The sequence below is a fragment of the Poromitra crassiceps genome, assembly GCF_964638095.1.
Source record: "Poromitra crassiceps genome assembly, chromosome: 6".
NCBI classification, from domain to species: domain Eukaryota; kingdom Metazoa; phylum Chordata; class Actinopteri; order Beryciformes; family Melamphaidae; genus Poromitra; species Poromitra crassiceps.
The window spans coordinates 34205136-34222351 of NC_139627.1; the positions used below are offsets into that span (position 1 = coordinate 34205136).

General features: G+C 43.5%; 1 protein-coding gene across 4 annotated transcripts in view; it reads right to left on the reverse strand.

Moving 5' to 3' along the window:
* ppp2r3b (protein phosphatase 2, regulatory subunit B'', beta) overlaps window positions 1-16883 on the reverse strand; it is a 33207-nt gene extending 16324 nt beyond the window's left edge. For 2 of the 4 annotated variants that reach the window (XM_083638857.1, XM_083638859.1), the window contains exons 1-2: window positions 16710-16837; window positions 15170-15558 (exon numbers count right to left, since the gene is read on the reverse strand). In XM_083638857.1, the coding sequence (XP_083494983.1) occupies window positions 15170-15523 (354 nt within the window). In that variant the 5' untranslated portion in view covers window positions 15524-15558; window positions 16710-16837. Of the gene's footprint in view, window positions 1-5691; window positions 6857-15169; window positions 15559-16709 lie in introns of those variants that run through there. The other 2 variants (XM_083638858.1, XM_083638860.1) reach the window with 2 other exon arrangements.
* Window positions 16884-17216: the final 333 nt, after the last annotated feature.

Genomic DNA, 17216 nt, shown 5'->3' on the forward strand with positions numbered 1-17216 from the left:
CTTGAAACAAACAAACAGACAAAGTCCACATACTCAATTGTATATATAGATATTGGTAATTTCTTGTGATACTCTCAAAGACTTTCATGTAAATAAATGTCTGTTAAATCACTATCTATGACCGAGTTAACACAATGCTGATTGAGCCTATAGCCCATTGATGGAAGCCTTTGCATTTTAAGTATTGCAGCATTTATGAACTGGGTGTCTGTGGTGTGATTATCACTTTAAGATATTATACTCCTAAGGTGAAAAAGTTAGGAGCACAAAGAATTTTAGGTGCACAATGAAAATTACATAGTACAGAACGATATAGCACGTATTCGATACGATTCAATTAATCTCTGATACATTACAATTTAGTTTATTCAATTAAAGTACTGTGATGCACCATTAATTTCTTACCAGAATGACTCAATGCAGCAGCTCATTGGCTATTGTTGTCAGTAAATTATCAATAACCGTTTATTTAGTCATCTGTTGTTTGCCTAACATTATGTAATGCTGATGTGGTGGAAAATGTCCCTGCAATGACAGGTCGTGATTGTGAACTTTCACGTTACTGTGATTAGTGACATATCTCACAGTGTGCTGTGAAATCATATTATGGTTTCACAGCACACTGTGGGGTATGTCACGAATGCTTTAAAAGCAGATAACCTCACTGGGCAGTAGGGCTGCACGATGTATCGTATTTTCATCGTCATCGCGATATGAAAATGCGCGATGAACACATCGCAAAAGTCACGTGTTATCGCAATAAAAAAAACAGTTACGTGACGGGAGCAAATGCTCTTTCAATGTCTTTCACATGCAGCCAAAAGCTGCTCTCACCAAAGACACTATAAAGCAAGACACTTCAACTTCGAGTGACTCCCTGTATCTGTGTTTTTGCCGCATCATTGACAAACAGCCAATCACAAGCTGATGACCAGGAGACCCGGAAGAGTACCATTTTGCGTAGCAAGCATGCGGTAGCATGGAGTTGGGTCTATCTATCTGCTCTCACTCGTCTCTAGCTACACTAGCTCACATTACCTTATCAGCGGCACTGTGGCGAAAAGGCACAGCACTTCTCTGACCTTCCGGAAGGCGATACAGAGCATGTAGGTACAAGTCTAACCGCTACAAGCTCTCCTTCCTCCCAATATCAATCTCACTCCTAAACAAACGACCTGCTTAATCTAAAAACTCATGGGACCTGTTTTATAATTTTCTATTGAATCCTTTTATTATTTTATTATTTTATTCTATTATTATTTTAAATTTTTTATTTCAATAATGCACTTTACCATTTTTCTTTAAACGTGATCATGCTGTGGTCTTACTATTTTATTGGTTTTATTATCAAATTGCTTCTATCACCATTTGTTTTAATTTGTAAGCCACTTTTGCACAGTAGCATAGATCACTTTATCTAGTCTCCCGCCCATTTCTTTGCACATGTCATCTTTTTATCCTCAGTGCAATTCTTTATTATATGGGTCTTTTTCCTTTGACGGGTCAGTTTGCAATATAATTCCATGCACTTCATATGTAAGGAGCATTTCTTCACGAAAAAAATGTGTAGACCTTTGTTGTTCCTGTTATGTTATTTTGTCATTTTGTGTTGTCTTCTTTTTTATGATGCAGCTGTATGTAGCACTGTTGTCCAAGACAAATTTCCTCTCGGGGACAATAAAGTATATCCTGATCCTGATCCTGATTTGGAATAATTTCGGATTTAAACGAGATGACACGCTGCAAACACAGGTACTGTGTAAAACATGCGGCGCAGTTGTGGGGAAACACAACAAACCTTCATCACCACCTGCAATATAACCACAAAGAACTGCACAAACAATTACAAGAAAGCCAAGCCGCAAAGCCAGTTGAGTAGCAGCAAGAAGCGATTGCAGCAACCGTCAATTTCTTGGAGTTTAGCGAGCGTGACTCCTTACGAGACAACATCCAAACGCCACAAAGAAATAACAGACTCCATAACTCGTTGTTTGACGAAGGACATGATGCCTATTTGCAGTGGACAAAGACGGGTTCCCCAAAATGTACAAGACCTGCAGGGAGGCTGTGGAGACAGAAGTGAGTCAAGCTGAATACTACTTCTTTATTTAATAGACATAGGCTATTCAATGTTTGGGGTCTATGTTAGCTGTCTATTAAAGCAGAATGACACATTACCCCGCTAGTCGGGCTCATACTGTATGAGCGAGAAGCGCCCGGCTAGCGTGGTAAAATAACACGCTACTGTAGCTAATATGTACCCTTTTATATTTTTGTTTATAGCATTTTTTCATTTATCGCAGGTCATATCGTCATCGCAATATTGAACAGTGTTATCGCACATCGCAGCTTTTCCTCATATCGTGCAGCCCTACTGGGCAGACAGTGAATATCACTGAGCAGACACTAGGTGTTTGACTATTTGACGTTGCTCTGATATTTGTTCAAGTTGAAACCATAGTCAAACCGTAGCAGTCAGATAGCTGCTCTTAGATGGTATAACATTAGCTAACAGACAGCATAGCCAGATTGTCAACAACACATTTGAGCGATATTGAATTCCATGTTGGGTAACGTTGTTCCCAGAATCTGCTTGATAGTGTTAGTTAGCTAGCTAACGTTAGCGTTGCTAACATTAGACCTGAGGGCCATACTGACTTACATCAAGTAAGCGAAGGGCCACCACACATTGGAGATTATACCTGCCAATGTGGGAGTTTCCCTATTTTTAACCCTCTCTCCCATTTGTGATTGGTAATTTCTTGTTAATCTCCTTATATAATAGTGATACAACTCCAATGGCTGTAGCAGATGTGATTTATTAACATAATTCTGCCTTTTATTGAGTTTCTGGGGGTCGTTTTGTTTTTCTTTGAGTCCGGCCCTGGGGCCGCATTTTGCCCCAGGCCCCAGGGCCGCAAGAAATGGCTGTAGAACAGTAATTTCTTACACATGAGAATGAGATTACTTTGAGCCTTTTAGTCATAAAGATTATTGAAAGATAGCCTATTCCATATTCCAGACTGAAATGTTATAATACAGAAGTGGAGTATTGGCCAGAATGACATTTGGACAGACACACAGAAGCCATTGAACACATTTTCTTTTGGTATTTCCCTGTCTTTCTGTGTGTGCATGATGAGGGGGGAGATTTTGACAAAGCGCACTGTGGCACACTCACACAGAGACACACACACACACACACACACACACACACACACACACACACACACACACACACACACACACACACACACACACACACACACAGAGACAGACCTACTAAAATGCGACCAATGAAAATATTAGGATGAGGATCTGAATGAATCAGAGACAGAGCAGGGCGGTGGTCAGGTGCACCGGTGCGGCCAGTGAAAATATTTAGGTGCACTGGCAGATTTTAGGGTGTGAAAATGGGCGCATTCTGGAGCCCTGGAAGATGAAACATGAATGAGGACATAACTAACCACATTGTATCTCCGTATGACAAGAGAGAACACGTATGCCTCAGAGGACAGTGAGCGAGCGACAGAGACAGATCAAACGAGTGGAGCCACCGTGGCTGGATTTCAACAGCAGGCCTGATTGCAGGCAAACAGCAGTTGCTAATCACAGCTCTGGAGATAGAAGCGAGGCAGGCGTGTGCTCTCTCTGTGTGGGTTCAGTTTGTACTGGAGAGACAGGAGGTACAGTAGGGCTTAGAGGTCTGTTGTCTATGAACCATTAATGGAGACAAGCCCGAGCTCAATTTCTCTCTGCTCCCTGCATCTGACTGTCCGGCTCAATTCCAACTAACTCCTATATGAATGTTGTTCCAAAGTGCCGCAGTCCTCAGTAACTTAAACCCCCAACAGTGTGTCAGAGCTTGTACACAGCTGTGAGTGTGTGTGTGTGTGTGTGTGTGTGTGTGTGTGTGTGTGTGTGTGTGTGTGTGTGTGTGTGTGTGTGTGTGTGTGTGTGTGTGTGTGTGTGTGTCCGTAAAACTGCTTCCACCTTGGACCTCAAATGACAGCTCTGTCTCTGAGCGCTCTGGGTATTTGCACCATGAGCTATTAAGTTCTATAACCATGACAGTGGAAACAATCTCTCCTTTAAAGTCTAACAACAATGACATCATGCAATAACATTAGGCCCAGGCCTACCTGTCAGGATCAATTTGATTCCATACTAGTATGATTTACAAAGACCCACTGAGCATAGCCAACATACTGATAGTTAGAATATCATATTCAATGGGCCAATCTCCACACTGTCAGCCAAGAAAGAAGGACCATGACTACACCGACATGCAAAGCTGCTAGTTTTGCATCAGTGAAAAAGTGTTTGCGCATGCACACACACACACATTTATTTGTGTCCACATGAATACAAGTATTCAAAGGACATAAACACTAATAGACAGACACACAGCCAATCCAAATGTGTGTTCGTTGTGATGCTGCACATATAAGCCAGTTACTAAAAACAGCTTTGGTAGCACTGGAGGCATTGCTCTTAATCATTACCTCATTCCCAAAGACTATTTACATGACTCAAGAATTTGCCCACTGGATCATTCTCCATGGCCTTTAAAAAGCACATCAACAAACCCACACCGTCCCACTGCTGAGAGATCAAAATACAATGCGTTTGTTAAGGCCTTCTTCCACAACTACTAGTGCCTAAGGTTTAGATCTGATAAATATATACACATCATCAAGTCTGCAACAGCATCTTACTCCTTCTTTCAGAACAATATCATCCTAAATCATCTACCCATGTCCATCTCTTCCATCTGCAGGGGCCCTTGTATAGTGTGTGTTTAGCGGTGACTGTTTGGAAATGTTTTGTCATATCCTGTCAGTTTGATTCTGCTCAGTGTAACATGCTGAGAGATCAATGGTGCTGATCCTCTGCTCTCCTCTGTCCTATGTGTGCGGGTGTCAGCCATGGCTATAAAAGGACATAAACATCTCCTGCTGCCTTGCATGCACAGTCTCCCTCTCTCTCCCTTCATGCTAACCGCTAACAGAGCTCCTAAGCACAACTGCTAATCCCCATGATATTCTGCACATTCACAACAGTGCAGTGCGCCCAGGGACAGTAAAGCAGTTGAGCAACAACATAGTTCCCTTCCCAAGGACAAACTTCATCCCAGAACTGCAGCTCACTTCATCGGTTGTCTGAATAAAATGAACGGTACCCAAAACATACAAACAAACAAAAAACACCGCCACAGCCATAATCCTCCAACAGGAGTTGATGGTGGTGAGTGACACATGCTTTTTACAACCATTGTATACAGTAGACTATGTGGTAGCTCAGTGATGAAACTTTTCAATGTTGGCAACAGAAGAAAAAGTGATACAACTAGCTACTGTTCTGTGTGGTGCAGGTATGACTACAGCTAGCTTCGGCTACTACAGTTCCACTTCATAACCAGTCATCGGCAACAGAAAGGAATAACTACAACCGTACTAGTTTGGTCTGTGGTCTGTAACAGATCTGTACTGCAATGCACCAAGCTACATTCATGACCACCACCCTACCTTGAATGGAAGACTTGTTAACCAAGAGTGATTAAGGATTAGAAAAGAAACCCACAAATATTGTGTCTTGCCCATTGGCAGACAGAGCAGAAACACCTGTGTGGTGGTAGACAGAGCAGAAACACCTGTGTGCTGGTAGACTGACTCAGACACAAACACCTGCCTGTCCTTGTTGGAAGGCTTTGAGCCTCTTCTTGAATCGGGAGGGCAGGACAAAGTCACAGCCGCGTGCCAGCAGAGCCAACTCCTTCCTCAGGTCAGGGTCCTGACGCAGAGACAGCTCCTTCATCCTCATCCTCGCGCCAGACAGGATGGGGCAACACGCACGGCACGCAAACGCACAAAACTCAATCCAATATTCTCCTCTGGGCTGGACAAATGACACAGATGTAGTTTGTGTCAGGTCTGTAGGCAGAAGGCAGTGGCGGCAGCACGAGTCCTCTGTGTCCGGGGGTCGTCCTGTGTCAGAGAGCCTCTTAATGCAGGGGAGCAGCTGCTACGCTGACCCTCTCTCATTCCAGATCCAGCTCTGTCTGCTGCTGTGTCCCAGTCTCTCCACAACATGCACACACACTGCTGCTGTGTCCCAGTCTCTACACAACATGCACACACACTGCTGCTGTGTCCCAGTCTCTACACAACATGCACACACACTGCTGCTGTGTCCCAGTCTCTACACAACATGCACACACACTGCTGCTGTGTCCCAGTCTCTACACAACATGTACACACACTGCTGCTGTGTCCCAGTCTCTACACAACATGCACACACACTGCTGCTGTGTCCCAGTCTCTACACAACATGCACACACACTGCTGCTGTGTCCCAGTCTCTACACAACATGCACACACACTGCTGCTGTGTCCCAGTCTCTACACAACATGCACACACACTGCTGCTGTGTCCCAGTCTCTACACAACATGCACACACACTGCTGCTGTGTCCCAGTCTCTACACAACATGCACACACACTGCTGCTGTGTCCCAGTCTCTACACAACATGTACACACTGCTGCTGTGTCCCAGTCTCTACACAACATGTACACACACTGCTGCTGTGTCCCAGTCTCTACACAACATGCACACACACTGCTGCCGCATCCCAGTCTCTACACAACATGTACACACACTGCTGCCGCGTCCCAGTCTCTACACAACATGTACACACACTGCTGCCGCGTCCCAGTCTCTACACAACATGTACACACACTGCTGCCGCGTCCCAGTCTCTACACAACATGTACACACACTGCTGCCGCGTCCCAGTCTCTACACAACATGCACACACACTGCTGCCGCGTCCCAGTCTCTACACAACATGTACACACACTGCTGCCGTGTCCCAGTCTCTACACAACATGCACACACACTGCGTGGGGTCAGGGAGCCCTAGCCTCAAAGCTACTGGAGAGATAAGGAGTGCCAGTGTTTGTGTGTGTGTGTGTGTGTGTGTGTATGTGTGTGTGTGTGTGTGTGTGTGTGTGTGTGTGTGTGTGTGTGTGTGTGTGTGTGTGTGTGTGTGTGTGTGTGTGTGTGTGTGAGACTGTGTGTATGTGTGCGGGAGTCAGTGAGTGTACACATGGGATGGGAGGGGTGTGTGTGTGTGTGTGTGTGTGTGTGTGTGTGTGTGTGTGGGGTGGATCTGGCTTTTCCAGTTTGCATTCCTCAGTGCTCATAGAAGGTTATGTAAAGAGACAGACCTGTTGTTGTGGCTTGCAGATCCCACTGTAGCCTGTAGGGGATGCAGCTCAATGCCAAGATGACGCGTTGCTCATGTTGACTGTCATCCCCCCTGAACAGTTCCCACAGACCACATACAATGCTTCAGAGAAAACTTTGTTTCTGCCCTGAGCCCTGCAAGCTGGATCCCCCTTCACTTGCCAGTACATCCAGCTGTTAGTGGGGAAAATTCAAACTCATCCTTCCTATGTAATTTCAGCAAATATAATTGATGGAGATGGACTGAACTAATTAACTTGACTGAATCTGCCTGACAGAGTATAAATGATTTGGACGAAAATACCAAATCAAATGTACAGTATACGCCAAGGCATTGGCAATTAAAGAAATGAACCTGTGTAGACTACTTAGTTTTCCTGAAAAGGAGCTGACAAGGGTGTAGGCCAAATCACCACAGGATGAGTGCACAGCACACTAACAGTACACACAAAGTAAAAAGGTATACATCAACTCTTCTCCATTCTGGTGGTGCGTCTTTCTTTGTTTTCCCTTCCCTTCGCAGGCTTCAGCTGCCTGCCAGCCATCCCACATCTTATTATAGTCGATGGGCCCAAGTTGCCATAATGGGGGTGGGGTGGGGGGGGAGTGTCAAATTCAAAGAATGATGGCCGAACCAGTCTGCGCCTATTAAAAGCACCAGCAAGTGCTGTTTGGGCAACCCACGAAACCAGATCTGGAGAAACAAGGGTGTATCTTTAGTCCTCACACAAACATCCGATTCCCATCGCTCCTGTCCTGGACTGACAGCAATTACATCAATTCTCCATAAATGCACTGATCTAACGGCACTGGGGTTGCCTTCGCTGGGAGGCGGGCCAGGCTGACGCATTGGGAGAGCCCTGTGCCTGAATACCTATTGTTGTTCTACAAACACATCTAATTAAGAAGAAAAGCTATAGAGATGTGTGCTTTAGTGTTATGTATAAAAAAAAAGGGTACACAACACAGGCTATATGTAAATAAACCTATATTGGTGTGTATGAGTGCGGTGTTGTACGGATAAGTTGAAAGCACACCCGCCCGGACTCAAATGATCAGTATTTTTAGATGACAGGTTGACAGAGTCCACACTGTTCCACTGGTTCCAGCTCAAAGCCACTTCCTGTTAGGCTACTTCCTGCTATCCCCCACACAGGACACAGTGCACATGCTTGATAAGACATTTGTATGATGGCCTTTTTTCACACCGGCTGCCTTTTGTTGATGCTCGTCAATTAATTCAAAACAAATATGAAGAGGACAGCAGCAAGGCCAAAAACCTGCTAGATCACATGACTGTCGTTACAGCAACTAAATCTGAAGTTTGTTCCATAAAGACAGTATTATAACACAGTAAGGAGGATAATGATCTGTTGGTTTACATATGTGACCACATACAGGCACACACATGGTATGAACTGCGAAATGGAAAGAGAATCAGAGCTTAGTCTCCAAGAGGGTAGCCAACAGCGACTTGTGCGCCGCACGCACACACAGTCACACACACACGTTCTGAATGGAAGCTTACTACAGGATGGTATGATGAAGCATGTGGAATGGACAAGCTCCAGCAAGCATCAGCCAATTCATCACCAATTCAGCCTAGGGGCATTGTGTTGGCAGGCTGTCCAAACAACAGACCCCTCAGAGGCAACTATCAATCAGAACCCATAGATGGGCTGTTAAAACAGACTGACCACACCATAGATGTAACAGACAACTATCAATCAGAGCCCATAGACGGGCTGTTAAGACAGACTGACCACACCATGTAACAGACAGAATGCAACATATTCGAGTATGACCCAACAATATATATATGAAAACGTCAAAATCTGATTTGTGCCCACGCCCAGAGTAGACATGTGCCCAGCAATTATGTTCAGTTCATTACATGACAGATGAGATTATGAAATGGACTGTCTGGTTTTAGTGACCGGCGATGGGTCTATGTCATAATTTCCAGCAGTCAATTGCCTATTATTCACTGAAAGCAAAGGGTCACAGAGCACAAGGAACTGAGGTAGTATTTCCCTCCAGCTGCTACCAACTCTGAAGTCAATGTTGCTGCTCCAAAAAAGGGGGGATATTAGAGAGAGAACATGCAGGGCAGCTACAGTAGAAAGAAATATATGACACAGGGGTGGGCAAACCTAATCAAAAGTGTAGCCTCAGGGCTTTCCCCAACCTGTCAATACAATCATACGTGGCATTCCTTCCACTATTGAGCTCTGCTGGCTAGTGGCTACACAGTATCAGCATTACTAACATGATGGAGCCAGTGAGATGAGATATGCTATGCTAACAGGAATGGGCATTGCACTGGTGCAGCAACAGTGAGATCCAGAAAGCACCAGCTCCATCCTCCCAAATCTGCTGTCTGAGACAGGGATTTGCGATACATGTGAAGCAGAGCCAAAAATAGGGCCCACTTCACTGGCAACACGGCGGGCTTAGGGATGGGCCAGCAAGCAGAACATGATGTGAACAGATCAGCTGGGTGCATAAGAATGATAATAGCAGACACAGTTCTTATGGAGGTTTGTAGAAAAATCTATACAGCCTATACTGTATGTTAGGCCTGTGAATCTTCACTGGCCTCACAATTCGATTATGACTCATCTGTCAACGATTCGATTCCAGGATGCATCACAATGCATCTCGATACAGCATTACAGCTCTAAGTATCACACATCCTCAATTTTCTATATTATTCCTGCACAACATCGCTACTTTTTCATCAATTAATACAAGCAGTCAGATAAATATCAACTTCTTTTTTTACTTAGAAAGTGCTTTAAAATCTGAATGTCAACATAAATTTAAACAAACGATTCAGCGATTATCTGTCAATGATTCGATGCATCGCAACACGTCCGCGTCGCAATGCATCAATTAAACAATTAATTTTGACACCCCTACTGTAGGGACATATGATTTCCACAATGCATTCCGCAATTTGACTGAAATTGATAAACGTAGGCCTAATTATCAAAATCAAAGTTAGATCTAATTATTGTAGTAACCTAAAGGATTTCATAATTGTAAAATAGGCCTAGAGAAATAATTCTGTTTTGGATTGGGGTGTTTTGAGAGGGGGGCTGGTCTTGCATGGGACCCTTACATCACCTCACAACTTGGTTTTCACTTTGAGAAACATGTCAAAGAGGCTGTCTGAGAGAGACAAGTCATCAACAAAACAAAAGAATATCAATCCTAACGCCTACATTCAAATTAAAATGGAAAAAATAAAATAATTGGGGAGGGGAAAAACTTAATTTGAAAAAATTAATAAACTAGAACGACCGCACCATGGATATATGTCTCCGCCAACAAGTGAGCAGTCGACATCCATGTCTGTCCAGACTTTGACATTTGAGCCATGGTGTTACCGAGCTTGAAAATGGCGGTCGTGATGTCAAAGTAACCTTGAACTTTGACCACCAAAATCTAATCAGTTCATCCTTGAGTCCAAGACAAGTGGACGTCGTTTGAGGCAAATTTGATTAAATTCTGTCAAGGTGTTCCTGAGATATCGCGTTAACGAGTGGTCATGAGGTCACAGTGACCTTGAACTTTGACCTTTGGCCACCAAAATCTAATCAGTTCATCTTTGAGTCCAAGTGGACGTTTTAGGCAAATTCGAAGAAATTCCATCAAAGGCGTTGCTGAGATATCGCGTTAACGAGCTGGAAAATGGTGTTCGAGAGGTCACAGTGACCTTTGATCACCAAAATCTAATCAGTTCATCCTTGAGTCCAAATCGATGGCCTCCGGCCTGGCTATCGCCGGCGGAGGCATAAATAAAACAGATTTCATATGGCCCTACATGACACCATAAGCGGAGAAACGGGTCAGAGCACTAAGCAAATGAGCTACAGATACAGGATAATGTAGCTATAAGAAAGAATATAAATCCATATCCTGGGCAGGCTGGAAAATACACTGTAGATGTTATTATGTAAGTGTACAATGCAATGAAGCCATTGAGATTTGATGCTAAAAGAAACATGTATGCTGATCCCAATAATTGGGTAAGACAAAGGGTTGGGCCCTCGCTCAAAGCCAGGGCTTTCCAATTGTTCACTTTACACTCCCAAGTGACCACGGCTTGCTAATGCTAATAAAAGGCAGTTACGGCAAACAGTTTAGCACTTTGGTCTCTCTGATCGGTCAGGCAACAGATAATATGACCCTTGGCCCCTGCCTCAAATAGATTGAAGGTTGCTGAGCTCAACCAAGCACGTTATAAAAAGACAGCTCGAGAAATAGCCTGGAATTCCAAATCCACAGAGGATAAAAGGACAAGGAAAAGTCAACCTTCTTACAAAACTATTCACTACTGGCCTCAGTGACCTGTACCCCTAAAACTACTGTGTCTGTATGTGTGACCTATACCACTCATAATAACAGCAGCATGTTGATCTACATAGCACAACTAAAAGCCAGACATGGCGTGAGTGAATGATCAACCATCGCCTATTCTGACAATGACCAGCATCTGATAGGAGTAGTTCTACAGTGAATTACAGAGAGGATGAATGTGCTGGCCACACCTCATCTCACTGGCTCAGTTCTGGGTATCTAAGGCCAACACAAGGGAACCAAGGCTATCTATATCAGTGTCTGATGTCAAAGTTGGACCAGCTGTTCCGGATAGCATCAGCATGACGTTAATTGAATTTTTAACTAAGCCTTTGAAGAATGTATTTGTGTGCAGGGATTCGGCTGTCTTTAAATAGAACTATTTCTTTATACCAGATCAGGCACATGCCATCAGACGTCACAGCACAATACACAAACTGTGCCGCAGCAGTTGCTCCATAGGTGGGGCTGTGTGGAGGGGGGCTGTAATTGGGGCCGAAGGTCAGTGGGAAGCTTTAGAGTAAAGAGACATGGATGTGAAAATCAAAACGTTTGCGCACATCTGTCAAATCTCTTGCTATTTTACTATGAGGTCCCATATTAAACAGATAGACACAAAGGGACAGGGACAGAGCTTATGGCAGAGGAGCATTGCCAACATATTTCTCTCCTCAATGGAGCCTGAATGCTGCTGTTGCCATGCTGGTCTTCTATTCTGTTCCTTCACCCCTGTAGTCAGCCTACAGTACATTAGCTTTGAACCATTCCATAGAAGTGGGTTTGCATTTTTCATTGCATTCTCACTTTGACAACCTAATAATGGGGACTATTTATTTGAAATGTGAATGTCACAAAAGATACTGGCTACTAGGCTATGTATGCGTGTGTGTAACCTCGCGTCACCAGGCTCTCTCAAAGGAGAGAGAGCCTGGTCCGCAACTCCGGGACCGCATTATTTCCCCGTCTTCCGCTTTGTGTGCCACAGTGTTTTCATTCCCCCATTTTACCGTTTTGACCGGTGTGTTAGGTGGCGATGCCATTATTTGGTTTTAGTTGTTTGTTTTTTAGCTCTTTGGGTAGCTAGATACTCGCGTCGCCCAAGTTTTCTGAACAGAATGCAAGTTTTGAGCGGGAGCACAGCTGCACTTTGGTTCCCGGTGGATGTCGTGGGTGTCTTCCGCCCATAGCCGGATGGGGTTTGGGTGTTTAATTGCGTTTACCCTCTACTACGCCCCTGGTAGTGCAGTACAGTTGGAGACAGGCACATCTAAACAGACAAATATATTGGACAAAGTCTGACTTCAGTACTCCAGCCCCGGTGTTTTGATCTGAGAGAAAACGGAGGACTCATCAGTGATGATGGGTGACCTAGGGCTGTCAAAATTAGCCCAAAATCATATTCGAATATTCCCTCTAAACAAAACATATTCATTCGAATATATTCTAATACAAAAAATAAATAAATAATGTTTAGCGTGCGTGGCAAAGCAAACCAATTGTCAGAGAGCTTATATAACTACTTGGTATATTTATTTGAACATAATTCTCCCCCCAACATAACATTGTTTTTTTTTTCCATATTTATTCAGTCAGTACAAATACAGTAGTAGCCTACACTTTTGTAATGTTTTTAAATAACCAGGCAAACAATGTATGTTTTTAAGTTGTCCTCTTGGCCAGGTTTTTTACCTGGTTAAATGTAAATAATAATAATAATAATAATAATAATAATAATAATAATAATAATAATAATAATAATAATAATAATAATAATAATAATAATAATAATAAAACATTCAAATATACATCTTCATATTTGAATGTTCTTTTAATTTTTATATTTGAATATAGAATATTCTTTGACAGCCCTACTCTGGCCTGATCTCAACATGTCAACAACATGTAGAAGGTGGAGTGTCTGAGAGCACATGCCACCAGCTGTCTGGCTGTCTCACTGTCATCACATATACACTAATGTCCACAGTCTACCACCAGGACAGACTTGTCCATGCACTTCTCACCTTGGAGCAAGTGGGAGTCATCAAACATGCACACACACAAAATATATTGAGCATGTTAATTGTTTTCTATTACCTGATTTAGGCTAGTCTATAAATGAAGCAGTTCCTAGCAAAATCCTATTGAGCTCTGGAGAGCCAAATCAGAGCATGCTTGGCCCTGCAAGGCCAGAGTCAGACACACACGACAACACAGACTAGGGGGAGTGATTAGAGTACCAGGGAGAGTCTGGATTGAGATGCTCCCACCTCTCATACCACACTAATTCATGGGTGAGGCCTGAACATTTGGAAAGTATTGCCTAATAGTCAGTGTCACTACGTAATGCTTACAGATATGGGGGCTACATCTAGGCCATTATGGTGCAGAGGAGTGGACATCCCTTCACTGCCTTTGCTGCTGTAGGCTACTCAGCAACCTCTTGTGGCAAGACTGGGAAAATAAAGATCCAAGATGACACATCTATAGCTGGGCTGGAATTAGGTCCAAGTGTGTTTATCTAGAAACCACAATCTATTAAAACAAATCAGTAACTTACACCACTTTGCTTGGAATGCCTGATTGGATATAGGAGTGGGTGGGCAGGCCCTAATGGCCCGTTCCATTAAAACTAGGAAACAGGAGAATGTGACGGTTGAATCGCATCACACCCGAGTTGTTGACGTTCCATTTAAACAGTCGGGAAACCAGCCAGGGTTAGCTCTAGCCAGGCTAGCCATTGTTAGCAATAACAGTTGATAACAACACATTTTGCGGTATTTTGTGCCTACATACACTGCAGCAACATGTCCACACAGATAGAAGTTAGACAGTGCTGTGTGTACAGCTGATTTAATGAGACACAAAAAAGACAGAAGTGCTAATAAACAGTATTTACTACAATTTTAACTACTGTTGATGCGCGGAGCAGCCATCTTGGATTTTAGAGGCCGGGGCTGCTGAGGCTCCTCTGAGTTTGGCAGAGAAAATCCGAGCACTGGTGACGTCACCGTCGGAACTCATGACCTTTGAACCGTCACATTCCCGTTTCCCAGTTTTAATGGAACGGCTCATAATACCCAAGTATGGCATCCAAGTTGTCAGATTTGGAATTTACTTTTTCAAATCCAATTCCATTTCAGCAACAATGGTAAACAAATGCCAGATAGCCCATCTCAAGGTGACAATGTGTTGATTCTATCTCTGTGCTAAAGGTGCACAACTGTAGCACAGATTGTGCTGATATAGTTTCCGCCAGGCAGAGACAGAGCATGCTGAAACTTTTGCTACACACGCAGGTGACTCCCAACATACATAAACTAACAGATAGACACACCCTGTTGCTGTTGCTATTGACCGTAAGCTTAGGTGAAAGCCCTGTGGCATAATCTCTCTGGAATCTTGTTTAAACATGTGATTGTGAAGCTGTTTCATAACATTTGGATAAGATAACAAGCTCAGGAGGAATAATGTTTGCCTGCAGGACTCTGATGACTACAGTTTAAATGTTACATAATTCAACGGCACTTCTTCAACAGATGATTTAGGTACTTTTACCTTCTTGGTGCTGACAGACCTCCTTTGAACTCGGCCACTGGGTCCAGTCAGCCTGGCATTACTGTTACTCCCAGAGGGCAGCGTGTGGGTGGACAGGGGATTGGCGGGGGTACCGAGGGGAGCAGGCTTCCTCTCTGCCAGGTTCCTCTGGGATGCCACATTGTTGTTCTCATTCAAGGTCAATGGCCTCTTGTCTTTGCCATCCACACCCCCAAAATCAATGTTTTGTCCACTCTTGCCCAGGTTGAGGTAAACATTGAGGGCAGACTGGGTGGCGGGGTCACTCAACCAGTTGAAGAAAAGCTCATCCACCTTCATTTTAAGAACTGGCTCGAGGACTTGTGGTGACGGCATTTTGAAGAATATCACTGGCTACTCTACCAATGCACCTGTGTAGACAAAGAAGAATACAGTGTGATGTTAAGACCATTTCACTGGAATTCTATATGATATATCTGTATATATCTTGAAATAGGGTGATATTCTGGGCCAGATGATGACTTGATCTCTATCGGGCTCTCTTGATTGGTCCAGGCACGGGTCCATCCGTGCTTGCTGGGTGTATTCAAGACAGATTTTGGCATTATGAACTGAAGCATTATTTTGTAGCCTACAGCAGTGGTTCTCAAATGAGGATCCGGGGACCCCCAGGGGTCCTTGAGGGGGTTCCAGGGGGTCCCCAGCCAAAAGCGGTGTAATTTATTTCCGCTATAATTCCATTCATAAGTAACACAATGACTATTTTGGTCATGGGTTTTATACACTTTCTGTAATAAAACATGTAAAAGCATCAATCTTATTATCATATGTGGGACCATGGGACAAAATCCTATCAAATGGGGGTCCGTGGTCTAATCTTTGTCAGTTAAGGGGTCCCTCATGGGAAAAACATTGAGAACCACTGGCCTATATATGCATAGACAAAATTATCCTGGGCTAATGTAATGTAAACACAGTCAGGGGTTGTATTTTTATTTTGTAGCCTATGCGTGTCTCTGTAGATGGTTATTCATTAAAAAAAATATGCATTTTGTGTGTAGTCTAAAACATGTCTATGCATAGACAACATTATCCTGGGCTAAATGAGAGCTAATCATAGACAACATTAAAATCGTCTTGTGCTCAATTACCTTTTATACTAGCGTGGAGGACTTCTCTAGTGTATATTTTTTGTATTTACTGCTAATTATTCATTTTAATAATGTATTTACTGCTTGGTCTAAAATAGGTACTACATACATTGCTGGCTATATGAAAGCTAAATCATAGACGCCCCGTTGAAATCGCGTCTATTGCTCACTGGGTAGTCACAACAAGTTATTGAATTTTCGCGCTAACTGTTGGTTAACTACCCCAAGTTAGTTACGCTAATTAAGAGGCAGTTAACTTAAATTTGGCGAAAATGTAACCAACAGTTGCCCAATGGTCGAAAGAGCTTAATTGTATCGTCGGCATACAAAAAACAGAAGGAACAACAACAACACAGCATGCACTGCTCGCTAGCTTGCTAAAGCTAATATTAGCAGGCTAAATAACGTACCAAGCGGTACCAACTCATGGGTGAATGAATGCACGGTGACGCTGAATACATTCCCGCAATCAAGGACAGATGCAAGCATGCTGCTCAGTCACCTGTCAAATAAGGCTGTTATGTATCGCCTGTGTCCATTTCACCGGGAAAAAACCGAAGCGAGTACGCAAGGAAGCAGAGAGGCGCAACCAGGAAGCGTCACAGTTACTATCGCGAGACGTGTAGGATAGCTCCTTTCCTCCTGGGGAACAGGGTGTGCGTGCACATGGTCCTCCTGAGTGATCATCACTCTCATCATCTTCTTCTTCTCCTCTCGATTTAATGGCGCTTCAGTCTTGTCGTCCAGAAAATATTCCTCCACTCTATCATAACAGATCCATGCAGACAGGTGAGATGTGTTGTAACTTTAGTTTTCTCCATATCTGTCTCCACTCCAGATCTACCTGTCAGTAGGCTAACTATAAGCAGGTCAAGTCCCCTGTCTGCTACATTTTGTTTACATTTTGTTTGACAGAG